Here is a 12,552-nt window from a genome sequence, read left to right on the forward strand (position 1 = left end):
AAATTGCCGTCTCTGATTCGTCTTAGACAGCGCAGCATTCAAACAAAAAATATAACAAAAAAACCCAGAACAGCAATAATAAAAACTCCTCTTACAGCCAGTCCTTCCATGGTTATCTTTGAACAGCTGGTGGAGTTAGTCATTAGTCTATACAGTAAAACTCCAGTGGTCCGGCATCCAATGGTCTGGCACTCCTGATGGTCTGGCACCATCTGGATCCCAGAAGTGCTGGACAATTGGAGCTGCTCTGTGGTGTCCAAAAGTTGGGCGCGATGCACGCACTGGGAGTCAGCCGCTGGTCAGTTTTAGCAGCGGCTGAATCGGGGAAGCCTGGGGCAGAGCCGCTGGGGTGCTGCCGGGTTGGTCCCGCAGCACCAACGGGCGGCGCTAAGGGACTAATCCAGCAGCACCCCAGCTGCTTTGCCCTGGGCTTCCCCAATGCCAATACAGACGCTCTCTTGTGCAAATACTTTGAACGGAAAATCATGCCAGTCTAGACGCTGCCTAGCCGTTTCTTTTCCTAAAGAAAATGATGCAGGAAGCTTCAGTTTCACCTTGACAAATTTAGATTAATTTTTAAGAATGCATGTTGTGCATGAAAGCAAGAGAAATAAAATAATTAAAGCCTCTGTTCACCCGAGATTGTCATCAAAATGCCTCTGGGAACTGGATTAAAAAAAGGGGACTTTACAAGAATTATAAGGAGGAATATACCAAATGGCAGACTAAACTACATTAGTAGCAGTGCATTTTTGGATCACACATAGGAATAAGTTTTGATGATAAGTATACAAAACTCCTCAAATATTTTGGTGTCTTGTGAGAAGACATGAAAAGTAAACCACATGAGCCAAGCTTAGCCTATAAAGGATATAATCATCTGCCTCTTGCAACAGGCTAATTTTACATAACAAAGTAAATGGCAACTGTTGTTTATTTATGTCCCTTTGATACATACTGCAGTCCTTGTTTGATGTGTATGAATTTTGTCAACCATTGTTAATTTTCTATTTGTTTTTGAGGTTTTATGTGTGTAGATAGCCAGCTCATCTTAACATCAAATTATTACATACAAACTATCAGACATTTCAATTCTATAAAATGTATTGATGGATGGTTGGCTGTAGTAGCTATGGCTATGTATAGACTGCAGGCTTCTTTCAAAAGAAGCTTTTCTGGAAGAGATCTTCCAGAAAAACTTCTTCCGAAAGAGAGCGTCCACACTGCAATCTGTTTTTTCGAAAGATAGCGTCCACACTGATTGGATACTATCTTGCATATAAGGCCACCCAGAACCACTTCAGCCAGGGCATTAGATCAGCAATTGCTTCTGGGTGCCGTTGCCTAAGGCTAGCTGAGATGCATGTTTAAAGGGACCCTCCCCGGACAGCTGTTTTTCAGCTTCTGCTGCATGCTTGCCTACCTCTATGAGGGACAGCAAAGCATCTTCAGTGCATGCATCGCGCCCAGCTTTTGGACACCACAGCATTCTTTTTCCTATGGATCTGGAACTGCCCCAGTCATGCAATGGCCCCACACAGCCATGCTGCAGGTTCTGCAGCAGTTTGTGCAGACTGTCTTAATGGTCCTGCCCCTGCTCGACTCCAAGCTCATCTGTGAGTCCCTCTGCCTGGATGCGGGAGCAATGCCCTTGCATCTGCACCCCACGGTAGAAAGACGATTCTGGAGGCTGGACATCAGTTCCAGGGTGGGACTGCCTGGTGATGGAGCAGTGGGATGACCAGCAGTGGCTCAAGAACTTCTGCATGTGGAAGGCCACCTTTATGGAGCTGTGTGCCCGGTTCGCCCCTGCCCTCTGACGACGGGAGATCTACCTGCAGCCCGCCATCCCTCTGGAGAAGTGGGTTGCAATCGCTGTCTGGAAGCTCACCACCCCCGACAGCTATCAGTCAGTGGCCAACCAGTTCTGCGTGAGGAAGTCCACTGTCAAGGCCCTCCTAATGGAGGTAAGGCACTCTCGGGCTGCAGTCCCTCAAAGGGGGGGGACTACTGGAAAGGGAGACTCTAGGGAAAAGGGAGGGTGGACGGGTGCAGGGATGTCCTGGAGGTGGGGGAGAAGCCCCGTCCCGCCATTCTGCCCTCAAACAGCCCTGCTTGGGGGGGACCAGCCTCATATGGGGTGACTCCTGGAGTGTTTGAGGTGCAGAGGAGGGGGACTGGCACCTCCCAAGGGCTCAGACACTCCTTCTCATTCGCTGTTTTGTGTGTTTCTTTGTCTCCTTCTGCACATTGTGAGAGCCATCAACTCCATCCTTCTGTGCAGGGTCTTCCGCTTCAGAGACCTGGATCCCATCATCACAGTATGTGCTGCCCTGGGGTTCCCCAACTGTGGAGAAGCCATTAATGGAACCCACATCCCGATCGGTGCATCACATCATCGAGCAGCCCAATATATCAACAGGAAGAGCTATTTCTCAATGGTGCTGCAGGCCCTGGTCGATCCTTGTGGACAGTTTTGGGACATTTTTGTCGGGTGGTCAGGCAGGGCACATGATGCCCGCATATTCAGAAACTCCAGCCTCTACCACAAGTTGGGGGCTAGCACATTCTTCCCCCAGTGGGACTTTCACGTGGGGGACATCCAGATGCCCCTGTGCATCATCGGAGACATAGCCTACCCACTCATGCCATGGCTCATGAAGCCCTACACTAGCCACCTGGACCTCAGCAGGGAACAATTCAATGCGCACCTCAACCGGGCCCGCATGCAGGTGGAAGGCACCTTTGAGTGCCTCAAGGCACGGTTCAGGTGCCTCCTGACCCGCCTCGACGTGAGGAAGCACATCCCAGAGGTGGTCGCTGCGTGTTGTGCAAAGGGAAGGCCTTCCTCCTGGAGTAGGGAGCACAGGCCGGCCATGAAGGGAGAGCCTTTGATCAGCTGTGGACAGCTGCCATCCACCAGGCACATCAGGCCACGGTGTCCATGCGAGAGTCCCTGGGGGAGAGTTTTTCTGAAGGACCCCAGTAACTCTCCCCGGGACCTCCCCTCTAGGGGCTTCTGCCTTGCCCCTCTATACCTTTCCTACCATAACCCCTCCCTACCCCCCTTCCCTGTACTCCCAATAAAGACACCAGTTTTGAGTGGAACAACAAAAACTATATTTTTTTTCTAATAAAAGTAACTGGGGAGGAAGGCAGCAGAGAACCCAGAGGAGAGGAGGAGAGGGAGGAGGAGGACTCAGGGCTGGGAGTGGCCTGTGGGGCAGCTGGTGGAGCCACCTCAGGTTTGGGGACCTTGGCAAACTTGGGGGTGGCTAGGGCCTGGGACCTCAGGGGGCTGGGCAGGATGGGGGGCTGAAGCAGGATCAGGGATGGCAGGGGGGGCCAGGAGAGGGGGCATAGACATACAGGGGGAGCTGGAGTGGGGACAGGAACTGGAGTGGGGAGGGCTAGATTGGGGACAGGAGCCAGGTGTGCCATCACTTCCCAGATGGTGGCGCACAAGTTTTTGCACTGCCGCTAAAGCTGGTCCCACATGCGGTTGTGCCAATCAGCATCATCCCAAACCTCCTGGGCCAGGGTTTGCTGCATGTCGTCAAGATGGCCACATGTTCCCTCATGAGATCCTCGTGGACCCTCCTGCGCTTGCGGCTCCCCCAGGATTGGGCAGGTGCCTCTAATGGTGTGGATGGCCCTTTAGTGACGGCAGGTCCAGATGTGGAGGAAAAGAGGGAGCGGCGGTCAGTCATCCATGCAGACACTGTGCATGAGGCCGTGCCCTCTTGTGTGAGCAGTGACCAACAATCTTCAGGCTAGAGGAAGGTGATGTCTCATGAGCCAGGCCATGTGTGGCTTGCACAGAAGACCCTGCCTTGCAGGGGCCCCGAAGTGCCCAGGGGACCACTGAAAAAACTCTGCAGTGTAGACATACCCCAAGTCAGAGATTACAAAGATTCACCTATTCTCTGGAAACAATATATTACTGAAACTGAAAGGATAGATAAGGCCCTGCATTGGAACTTGGGAAATCTAGGTTCAATTCTCAGCACTGCCACAGATTTCTTGTGTGACTTAGCATCTCTACCAGGAGTTTTTTAAAAAGCCTGAGAGTTGGATGCCAGTCTTCTGTTGAATTCCAATGGGAGCTGGTTATCAAACTCCCTTGGCCTCCTTAGAAAATATCAGGTTTTGTGCCTCATTTCCCTATATGCAAAACGGGGATAATACTACTCCCCCCATACATCCACACAAACGTTGTTTTGTATATTTAGATGTATCTTCTGTGGGTCAGAGAGTGTTTTTTACTGTTAATATTATTTATGATTCTTACTGCCACATGTGTTTCGACAAGATCTTGCACTATGAAGTTCTCATCTTGGTTGGGGCCTCTGATACTATGTGACTGCTGTTATTACTACTGCTGGTAATGGAAAGAAACCTCAGCCTCCAGGTGTGTTAGTCTGACCATTTCCATGAGCACTAAATTCACTAAAAAAATGTTTTAAATGAAGTTGTCACAGGATTTAAAATACTGATTTTTCATTGCAAAATAACTTGCATTAATAATGTATCTTGAAGTAAGTAAATATACAAGTTAAGCATATGAAAACTTGAGTACATCTAACGTTTTGATACTGTATTTTTCACAGAAATGTAACCTGGAATAATTTAGCTATCCCAGATACCCACTGTTCCAGAGAACTAGAAGAAGGTTACCAGTGTCCACCAGGATTTAAGTGCATGGACCTTGAAGATCTGGGACTAAGCAGGCAAGAGCTGGGCTACAGTGGCTTTAATGAGATAGGTCTGTCCTACTGGTAAAATCCATTTTAGTAACTGTTTAAAAATGTTTATAAAATAAGTGCAATATACAGACATAATTGCAGTGCAGTGAAGCTATTAAGTGAAAATAATATTCTCCTCTACCACTACTGCACAAACAACTATATTGATTTTTCCTTTGTCATAATCTATTTTTATTAGGGCTGTCAATTAACCAGTTAACTCAATTAAAAATTAATCACAACTAATCAAAGTTTTAATCACATTTCTAAACAATAATAAAATAGCAATTTAAATGTCTTATACATATTTTTGATTTTTTTCTATATTTTCAAATATACTGATATTCAGTTACAACAGAATGCAAAATATGCAGTTTACTTTATATTTTTATTATACATATTTGCATTCTAATAAAAACAAACAAAAGTAGTAGTATGAGTCAGTTAATCTCTCACACTGTAGTGCAATGTGTTTATCATGAAAGTACAATTTACAAATGTAAATTTGTTTTTTTTTTTTTTACATAACTGCACTCCAAAATAAAACACTGGAAAAAACTTTAGGGTATGTCTATACTACATCCCTCTGTCGCCAGAGGGATGTAAATTAGACATACTGAAATTGTTAATGAAGCAGGGATTTAAATATCCCGCACTTCATTAAAATAAAAATGGCCACCACTTTCTGCTGACGCGGCACTTTGCCAGCAAAAAGCGGCAGTCTAGACGGGGATCAGTCGACAAGGAAAGCCTTTTCCGACTGATCCTGTAAACCTTGTTGCACAAGTCATAAGGGATTGGTCGGAAAAGGTTTTCCTTGTCAACCGATCCCCGTCTAGACTGCTGCTTTTTACTGGCAAAGAGCCGCATTGGCAAAAAGAGGCGGCTATTTTTATTCTAATGAAGCGCGGGATATTTAAATTCTCACTTCATTAGCAATTTCGGTATGTCTAATTTACATCCCTCTGGCAACAGAGAGATGTAGTCTAGACATACCCTCAGTGCCTACAAGTCCACCCAGTCCCACTTTTTGTTCAGTCAGTTGCAAAGGCAAACAAGTTTGTTTACATTTACAAGATTCTACCCATAATTCCTCACCCTCCAATGCACTTTCACATTAGAAAGGGATTACACTACAGCACTTGTATGAGGTGAATTTTTTATCTTTTTTACAGTGCAAATTAGGGTAGTAGCTGAAATCAATATACAGACTGGACCTCGGGACCTGACTGGTCCTGGATGAGAGATTTTGCTGGAACAGGGGAGGTAATTTTTGGGCCCCCTGCTGCTGGCCCCCCTGCCTGGCCCACTGGCCTTCAGTCAGACTCCTTACTTCCTGCTAGCCCGGCTGCCCCACTGGCCCCACTGGGCAGCCCTGGCTCCAGATCTCACATGGCAGCCGCACATGCCATTCTGGAGCTCCAGGTCCCACAGGGCAGTTGCATGTGCTGCATTGGGGATCCAGGACCCTGTGGGCAGCTGTGCACCATGGATCCCTTCCCCACCAAACTACTGCAGGTCCCAGCCCCACTGAGCAGCCACACGCATTTCTCCCAGTCCTGCTGGGAAGACCTGCTGCCATGCACTGTTGACAAGCTCGCTGCAGGCAGCCCACTGCCCTGCCAGCCCCACAGGGATTCTTGCCACTAGCCCTTCACTGGGACTCTCTGATCCTGCAACATTCATGCTGGACCATGGATGTTGCCGATCCAGAGAATCCCAGGTAAGAGAGTTTCAAACTTTATTTGAAAATGTAGGAAACATTCATAATATTTAAATATTTAAAGAAATGTTATTCTAATAGTGTTTAGCAGTGCAATTAAAATTGTGATTAATCATGATTATTTTTTAAAATTGTTTGACAGCCCTAACTTTTACAAAGTCTAGTATCCCAAAGTTTAAATCATTTTATGATTATGTCTTTTTTTAAAGAGCGGCAACAGTTTGTTATTATAATATGCAAATGCAATGATTAACATGTGCATTTTTATTATTTGTGATACATTTTAGAATATTTAATGGGTTCATAATCTGTCATGTTTATCTATCAGACTAAATGTTTGGTGCATTATTTTTTCTGTAGTAAGGTTACAGATGGTGCCCAAATACAGGAGGGATGGACATATTATGGAAATGTAAATTATTTTAATGTAAGGAGCACAACAGGTCATGCAGCTAGAAGCTAGACTGGATTTCAATAATAATACCAACTCATATGTTTCACCGGTTATGGAAAAACTAGCATAATTCTTTGGTTTCCCAAATATGGTTAGGGGAAACCACAAGTTAGTGACATTTCAATGTCAAAGATCCTCTCTCCCCAAACAACTTCCATATGATATATGGAATGGATAGTGATTCCTATAGCTAAGATTACCCATCTCTATGGCTAATTTTACCAATTAAGAACTTGTCTTCAGTAGTTTATAATTTACCCGATTTTTAACCATTTGGGCTGACATTTTATGTACTGGATGTCTGTCAGGCTGAAATTTTTGAAAAATTCTTATACATTGATAACCAGGTAATGGCAGTTACCTGTTCCTTTCATGGTGATGATTTTAAAATAAGAATAAAAATTATATAATAAAATAAATAACGAAATTCCCGAGACATTTGTTGAAGGCCCTATACTACAGAATAACTTTATCAATGACTGGGAAGACAATAGAAAATTATCATAGAAAAGTATGGTTTGAAGATTATTTAAGGTTTGGGACAGTGCTAAATAATGAATAATATAGGTCACAGATACAGAATGATCTGGATTTCTTAGTAAAGTTGGGCTCAATAGAAAAATATGCTTTTTGATACGGTCAAACATAATTAATACATCTAGAAAAAGAATATAGGCCATACTTACAGCATGGGGCTCTCTATACTGGGAAGCTGTGATATTGCAAAAGACCTGAGGGTCCTGGTGGATAACTAGCTCAACTTGAGCTGCCTTTTAAATCTAGGCAACTTGAGACTGGAAACAAGAAACACATTTGTAATAGTGAGGATAATTCATCATTAAAATAATTTACCGTGTTTGAGGTGGATCTTCCACCTCTGTCAATTTTTAAATCAGGATTGGATATTTCTAAAACATATTGCCTAGCTCAAACAGTACTTAATTCAGGCAAGTCAGATGTCCTGCGTTGTACAGAAGACTAGACAAAACAATCTTTTCTGGTTTTATAGCTTCTGACTTTGTAATGGTTCAAAACGGCTCCTTTAAGCAGACAGGAAGGGTTAGTGGACTGGTGTCACCTGTGGTGATGTTCTTTAGATTTCTCTCAGAGTTACCTGCAACCTTATACCTTTCCCCTATTGTGTAGTCCAGATTCTGTAGTTATTCACATTTCATAGTACCTTACTCCACGAGAAACCTCACTAAGTTAAATGGATGTATACGTTGTGTAAAATACTACTCAGTATGTAGAATCTATCACTATCTGAGAAGAATGTCAAAGGAGGGATCCTCATGTATTGTACAGTTCCTTTCAATCTACTGTACTCCAGGCATGCTTAAGAGGAATCACTTGTGGGAGTATATGCACAGAAGACCCCTCAGGAGCACTTGCAGCATATAATCCTGCAATTGCTTTCCCTCCACTCCCCCCCCCCCACTCCAGTAGAGGAGTCAAAAACATTTTGTCCTTGGTATCCACCTCTTGTGAGCACCCCCTCTTGGGATGATATGTGCCTGCAGGCTTGAAATGAAGTGGCACCCATCTCTTCTATGTGCCCCCTTTCTAGTTGGCTGAGAGTCTCCTTTTTTCAGTTCTTATAATGGGGTGACACCTTCCTCTCACAAGCACTCCCCTTCCTTTCAGACCAGGGTGGGCAAATACTGGCCCGGAGGCAGAATCCAGGGTTAGTTACTAGCATGCTCCCATGTTTACTTGCACGGTTGCAGGAACCAGTAATTGCAGCCCCTTTTGGCCCGCAATCACCATTTCCAGCCAATAGGAGCTGAAGGAAACAGTGTCCTGGTTCATGCTGCTTCCCGCTACTCCCATTGGCTGGGAACAGCAGTCCACAGCCAACAGGAGTGGCAATTGCCAGTACTTCTGGCCATGCAGGTAAATATAGCAGTGGCAGCCTGACAGGGCTGGTGACCCACGGTGATCCACGGTGGTGTTATTGCCCACCACTCCTCCAGACAATAGTTGTTCAGCTGGTCTTCAGTGACTCAGCTAAGAGTTACATACACTGTCCCCCTTTCTGGGTCAGACAATCTGTAGTTCTTTCCCATGGCCCAGCTACTGGGCCATAGTACCAAGGCTTCCTCCCTGAAGGTGTAACCTTGAGTGGGCTAGACTTCACCGCCCTTCTCCAGTGCCAACTGCCCCCGCCCCCCATTCCATCAGCCATCCAGTCCTGGAGACCCAGAGTTCAGTCTGTAAGGAATTTCAGCAAGGATTGCCCAGTGTCAGCCTCCTACATTCAAGTTCCAAAAGAAACTAAAGAAATTAAATAACTTTATAAAATCTTATGAAGAAACAAATAATCTAATTCTTACAACAGAACACAGATATGTTATAACCCAGAGATAATGTCCATAGTTACACTAAACATAAATAAAAATAAAATTATAAGTAAAATTTGAACAGTTCAGTCCACACAAACACAGTAAGAAAAGACTGGGCGGTCCCAAAAGCTTAGATTTAGTTCACCAAAGCCTCAGTTTGTGCCTCTGATCATCAGATTTGCACCATATGCTGAGTCTGAACCATCTCTGTCCACTTGATTGTAGGGAATCCTCAGTTGAAGTCCAGGCAGCCTCTTCCTCTGCTGTGGATCACTGCTAGGCAGCCAGCTCACTGATTACACTAGTCAGCTAACTCACAAGTGAACAGGGTTAAAGAAATCCTGTTACAAGAAAATACAAAAAACTGAGAATAACAAAGTAGAAAGGACTCTTTCCCCATTACTACAGTTACAGAGAAGCTGAGGAATCATACTGAGAAAGTAACTGAAACAGTTTGGCTAAACTCAAAACAGCATTTAAAGCAGACAATTAACACAGAAGAAGGTATTTTCCCTCCCAGGTTCTCCTTGCTTTAAGTAGCATTGCCCATGATCCCTGGTATAGAGTTAACATCACTACCTACTGCAAAGTGTTGCACAGTGAGGAACAACAGTCTGCTCTCTGCTCCCGGGTCATCTTCTCCCAGTTCATGCAGGCCTTAAAGAAGCATCTGCCCTGCCTGCTTGCTCATGAAGTCTGACCCCAAACTACTAAACCTTACTCCAGGAACTTCTGGGTGGAGTGGTAAATCTGCCCAGCAACAGTAATACTCAACTCACTCTTACTTCCCCCACAGGGGTCTCTTAAAGAAATAGTTCCCTATAAGGTGCATGGGTTACAAAGGCACTGTTGTCTTTAGCATCCCAAGAAAGGCCTATCTTGGTACCCTCAGTTGGCATCCTTTTGGCAGCCCTCCCTGGCTCAGTCTTTAACCAGATCAGCAGGGCCTTTCTTGGTACCCTCACATTCTGTGCTCAGTTCCCTGAGCTCAACTGCCTGCACTGATCTGTATATGGCCCTGCGGCTCTGCTTGCCAGTCAGCCAGCCAGGCACCTAGTTTTCCCTCTTCAATCTGTAGGCAACAATTGACTGCTTTGCTCCTGCTGCTTCCTTTTATATGGCCCTTCAGGTCCCTGACTGGCTAGTCCAGTAGTTCCTCTGATTGGTTGCTTCTCTGCAGCCACTCTGGATTGTGTGGAGGACTTCCCTCTGCTTTTTTTTTTTTTTTTTTTTTAATTAAGGCAAGGTTAAGCAGGACTACAAGGCCTCCAGCAGGGGGCTTCTGGACATAGTCCATCTTGTCACAGTTTCCATATTTCCAGGTAAATAAGACTGATCTCATCAGCTCCAAACTCTACTACATTTTATTAATGTACCAGATATGGATCATGGAGAATTCTCATAATGGGAAATCAAGAAACCCTTTCAGCTCCTAAGTGTTAATTTACCAAAGCTAGAAACATGTGGGAGGTAGTATAAGATGAGAATTCCATAAGGTTGGTTATATTAAATTATATGCTGAAAAACTACACTGAAACATAAGGAATTTTGCAATTTATTATAATTTGTCAATAAACGTGAAGAAAAAAAATGTGAGTGTACTACATTGCAGCAGCTATACCTGTAATTGATAAAACTTTTTAAATGGCCTACTTTTTTAGTTTGATATGTTTAAGAAATATCATTGTATTTTAAAATGAAAATCAGAAAAGTTTAGGCTATATTAGAATGTGGCTGAGAGAGGCTTCAAGATTCTGTGAGCTTTCATGAAAGATACTCTGTCAGCACCACTGTAATAGTGACATCCAAGCATCTCCAAGGAGCTCAACAATAAGGCAGGAGAGAAAGAATCTCTTAAGACAATGACGACCCAGACTGGGCAAGCCAGAGGCAACATCCAAAAATGAACCAGAAACCAGGCAGATTCTGTAGCACACACCTTAGATTCTATCCATGGGTGCGTCTGCACTGCACCGTGAGTCGAAATAAGATACACAATTTGAGCTATGTAAATTGCATATCCTATTTTGATGTTATTTCAAAATAGCTTATTTTGAAATTTAGCACTGTCTACCCAGCACTTATTTAGAAATGAATTGCTATTCCAAAATGTCCCTTGCTCCTTGTAGAATGAGGTTTATAAAATATCAGAATAGTGAGCCCGTTATATGCGAAATAGTTATTTTGGGATACCTCTGGTATCCCAAAATAATGCTGCACTGTAGACATAGCCCGTGAGAAATACCGCTTTGTAAGTGGGAGGATGCATTCTCTACTAGTTGAAGTATTTGGGGAGTTTCTAGGAACACCTTTGGTAGATTATTACAGTGTGCTCTAATTTGAAAGTGATAAAAAAATATGGTCCACAGCAAAGTCTACATCCAAGTGTAAAGTTTGAGGTCCCCTTGCCGAAAAGAGGAGAGTACTTTTGGATATTGCTACTACTTCACCACCTATAAACAGCAGCAAGGTATCTCTCTCATCTGAGATGGTATATATCAGTACCTTTCTCTAATCTGGATGTTTCTCTATGACATTGAGAATTTCTTCCCTTTTACCTGACTTGAGCCTTGGGCAGCAGTTTATTATCCTGAGCTCTATTGAGACTTAGGCAATGTCTATAACAGGAAACTATTTTGAAATAGCTAAATTCAACTTAATAACTCCTAATTTTACAAAATTGAAATAGCATATCCCCACTATGGGGAAGCCTTGAAATTAGTCTGAGGCAGGCTCCATTAATGTAGATGCATTACCTTGATGTAGAGCCCAGGAAGCACTGGGGAGTAATTAGTTCAAATTACCGCGGGGAATAGTTATTTCAAAATAATGGCTCTGGAGTGCCCACACTAACACTATTTCGAAATAACTATTTTGAAATTAGAGTTATTCCCCAAGAAAAGCAGGAGTATAGATTTCAAAATAAGCAGCATATTATCTTAAAATAGCAGGCTTGGTGGTGGTGTGGGCATTCCACTTATAAATTTGACGTAAGGGGGCATTATTTCAAAATAAAGCCCTAGTGTAGACCAAGGCCCAAGGTACTAGAGAAGCATAGGATAAGCCTATATGGCCAGGCAAGACTCAAATTAAGCTACACAACTTCCACTACATAGTTTAATTTGGCTTTTGGCACTCTCCACACAGCAGGAAGTCGAAGGAAGAACACTCTTCCTTTGACTTCCCTTACTGCTCGTAAAATGAGGGTTATAGGAGTCAGAGTAAGAAGTCCTCAAGCTCGACATTATTTCGAAATAATGGCTTCTGCGTCGACACACTCTTTGTTAT

General features: G+C 43.9%; 1 protein-coding gene across 1 annotated transcript in view; it reads left to right on the plus strand.

Annotated features, from left to right (window-relative positions):
- Positions 1 to 12,552, plus strand: part of NALCN (sodium leak channel, non-selective) — a 362,634-nt gene that overhangs the window by 90,384 nt on the left and 259,698 nt on the right. The window contains exon 7 of the mRNA XM_075918747.1: positions 4,611 to 4,765. Coding sequence (XP_075774862.1) covers positions 4,611 to 4,765 — 155 coding nt within the window. The remainder of the gene's footprint in view (positions 1 to 4,610; positions 4,766 to 12,552) is intronic.

The sequence above is a fragment of the Pelodiscus sinensis genome, chromosome 1 (genome assembly GCF_049634645.1).
Source record: "Pelodiscus sinensis isolate JC-2024 chromosome 1, ASM4963464v1, whole genome shotgun sequence".
NCBI classification, from domain to species: Eukaryota; Metazoa; Chordata; order Testudines; family Trionychidae; genus Pelodiscus; species Pelodiscus sinensis.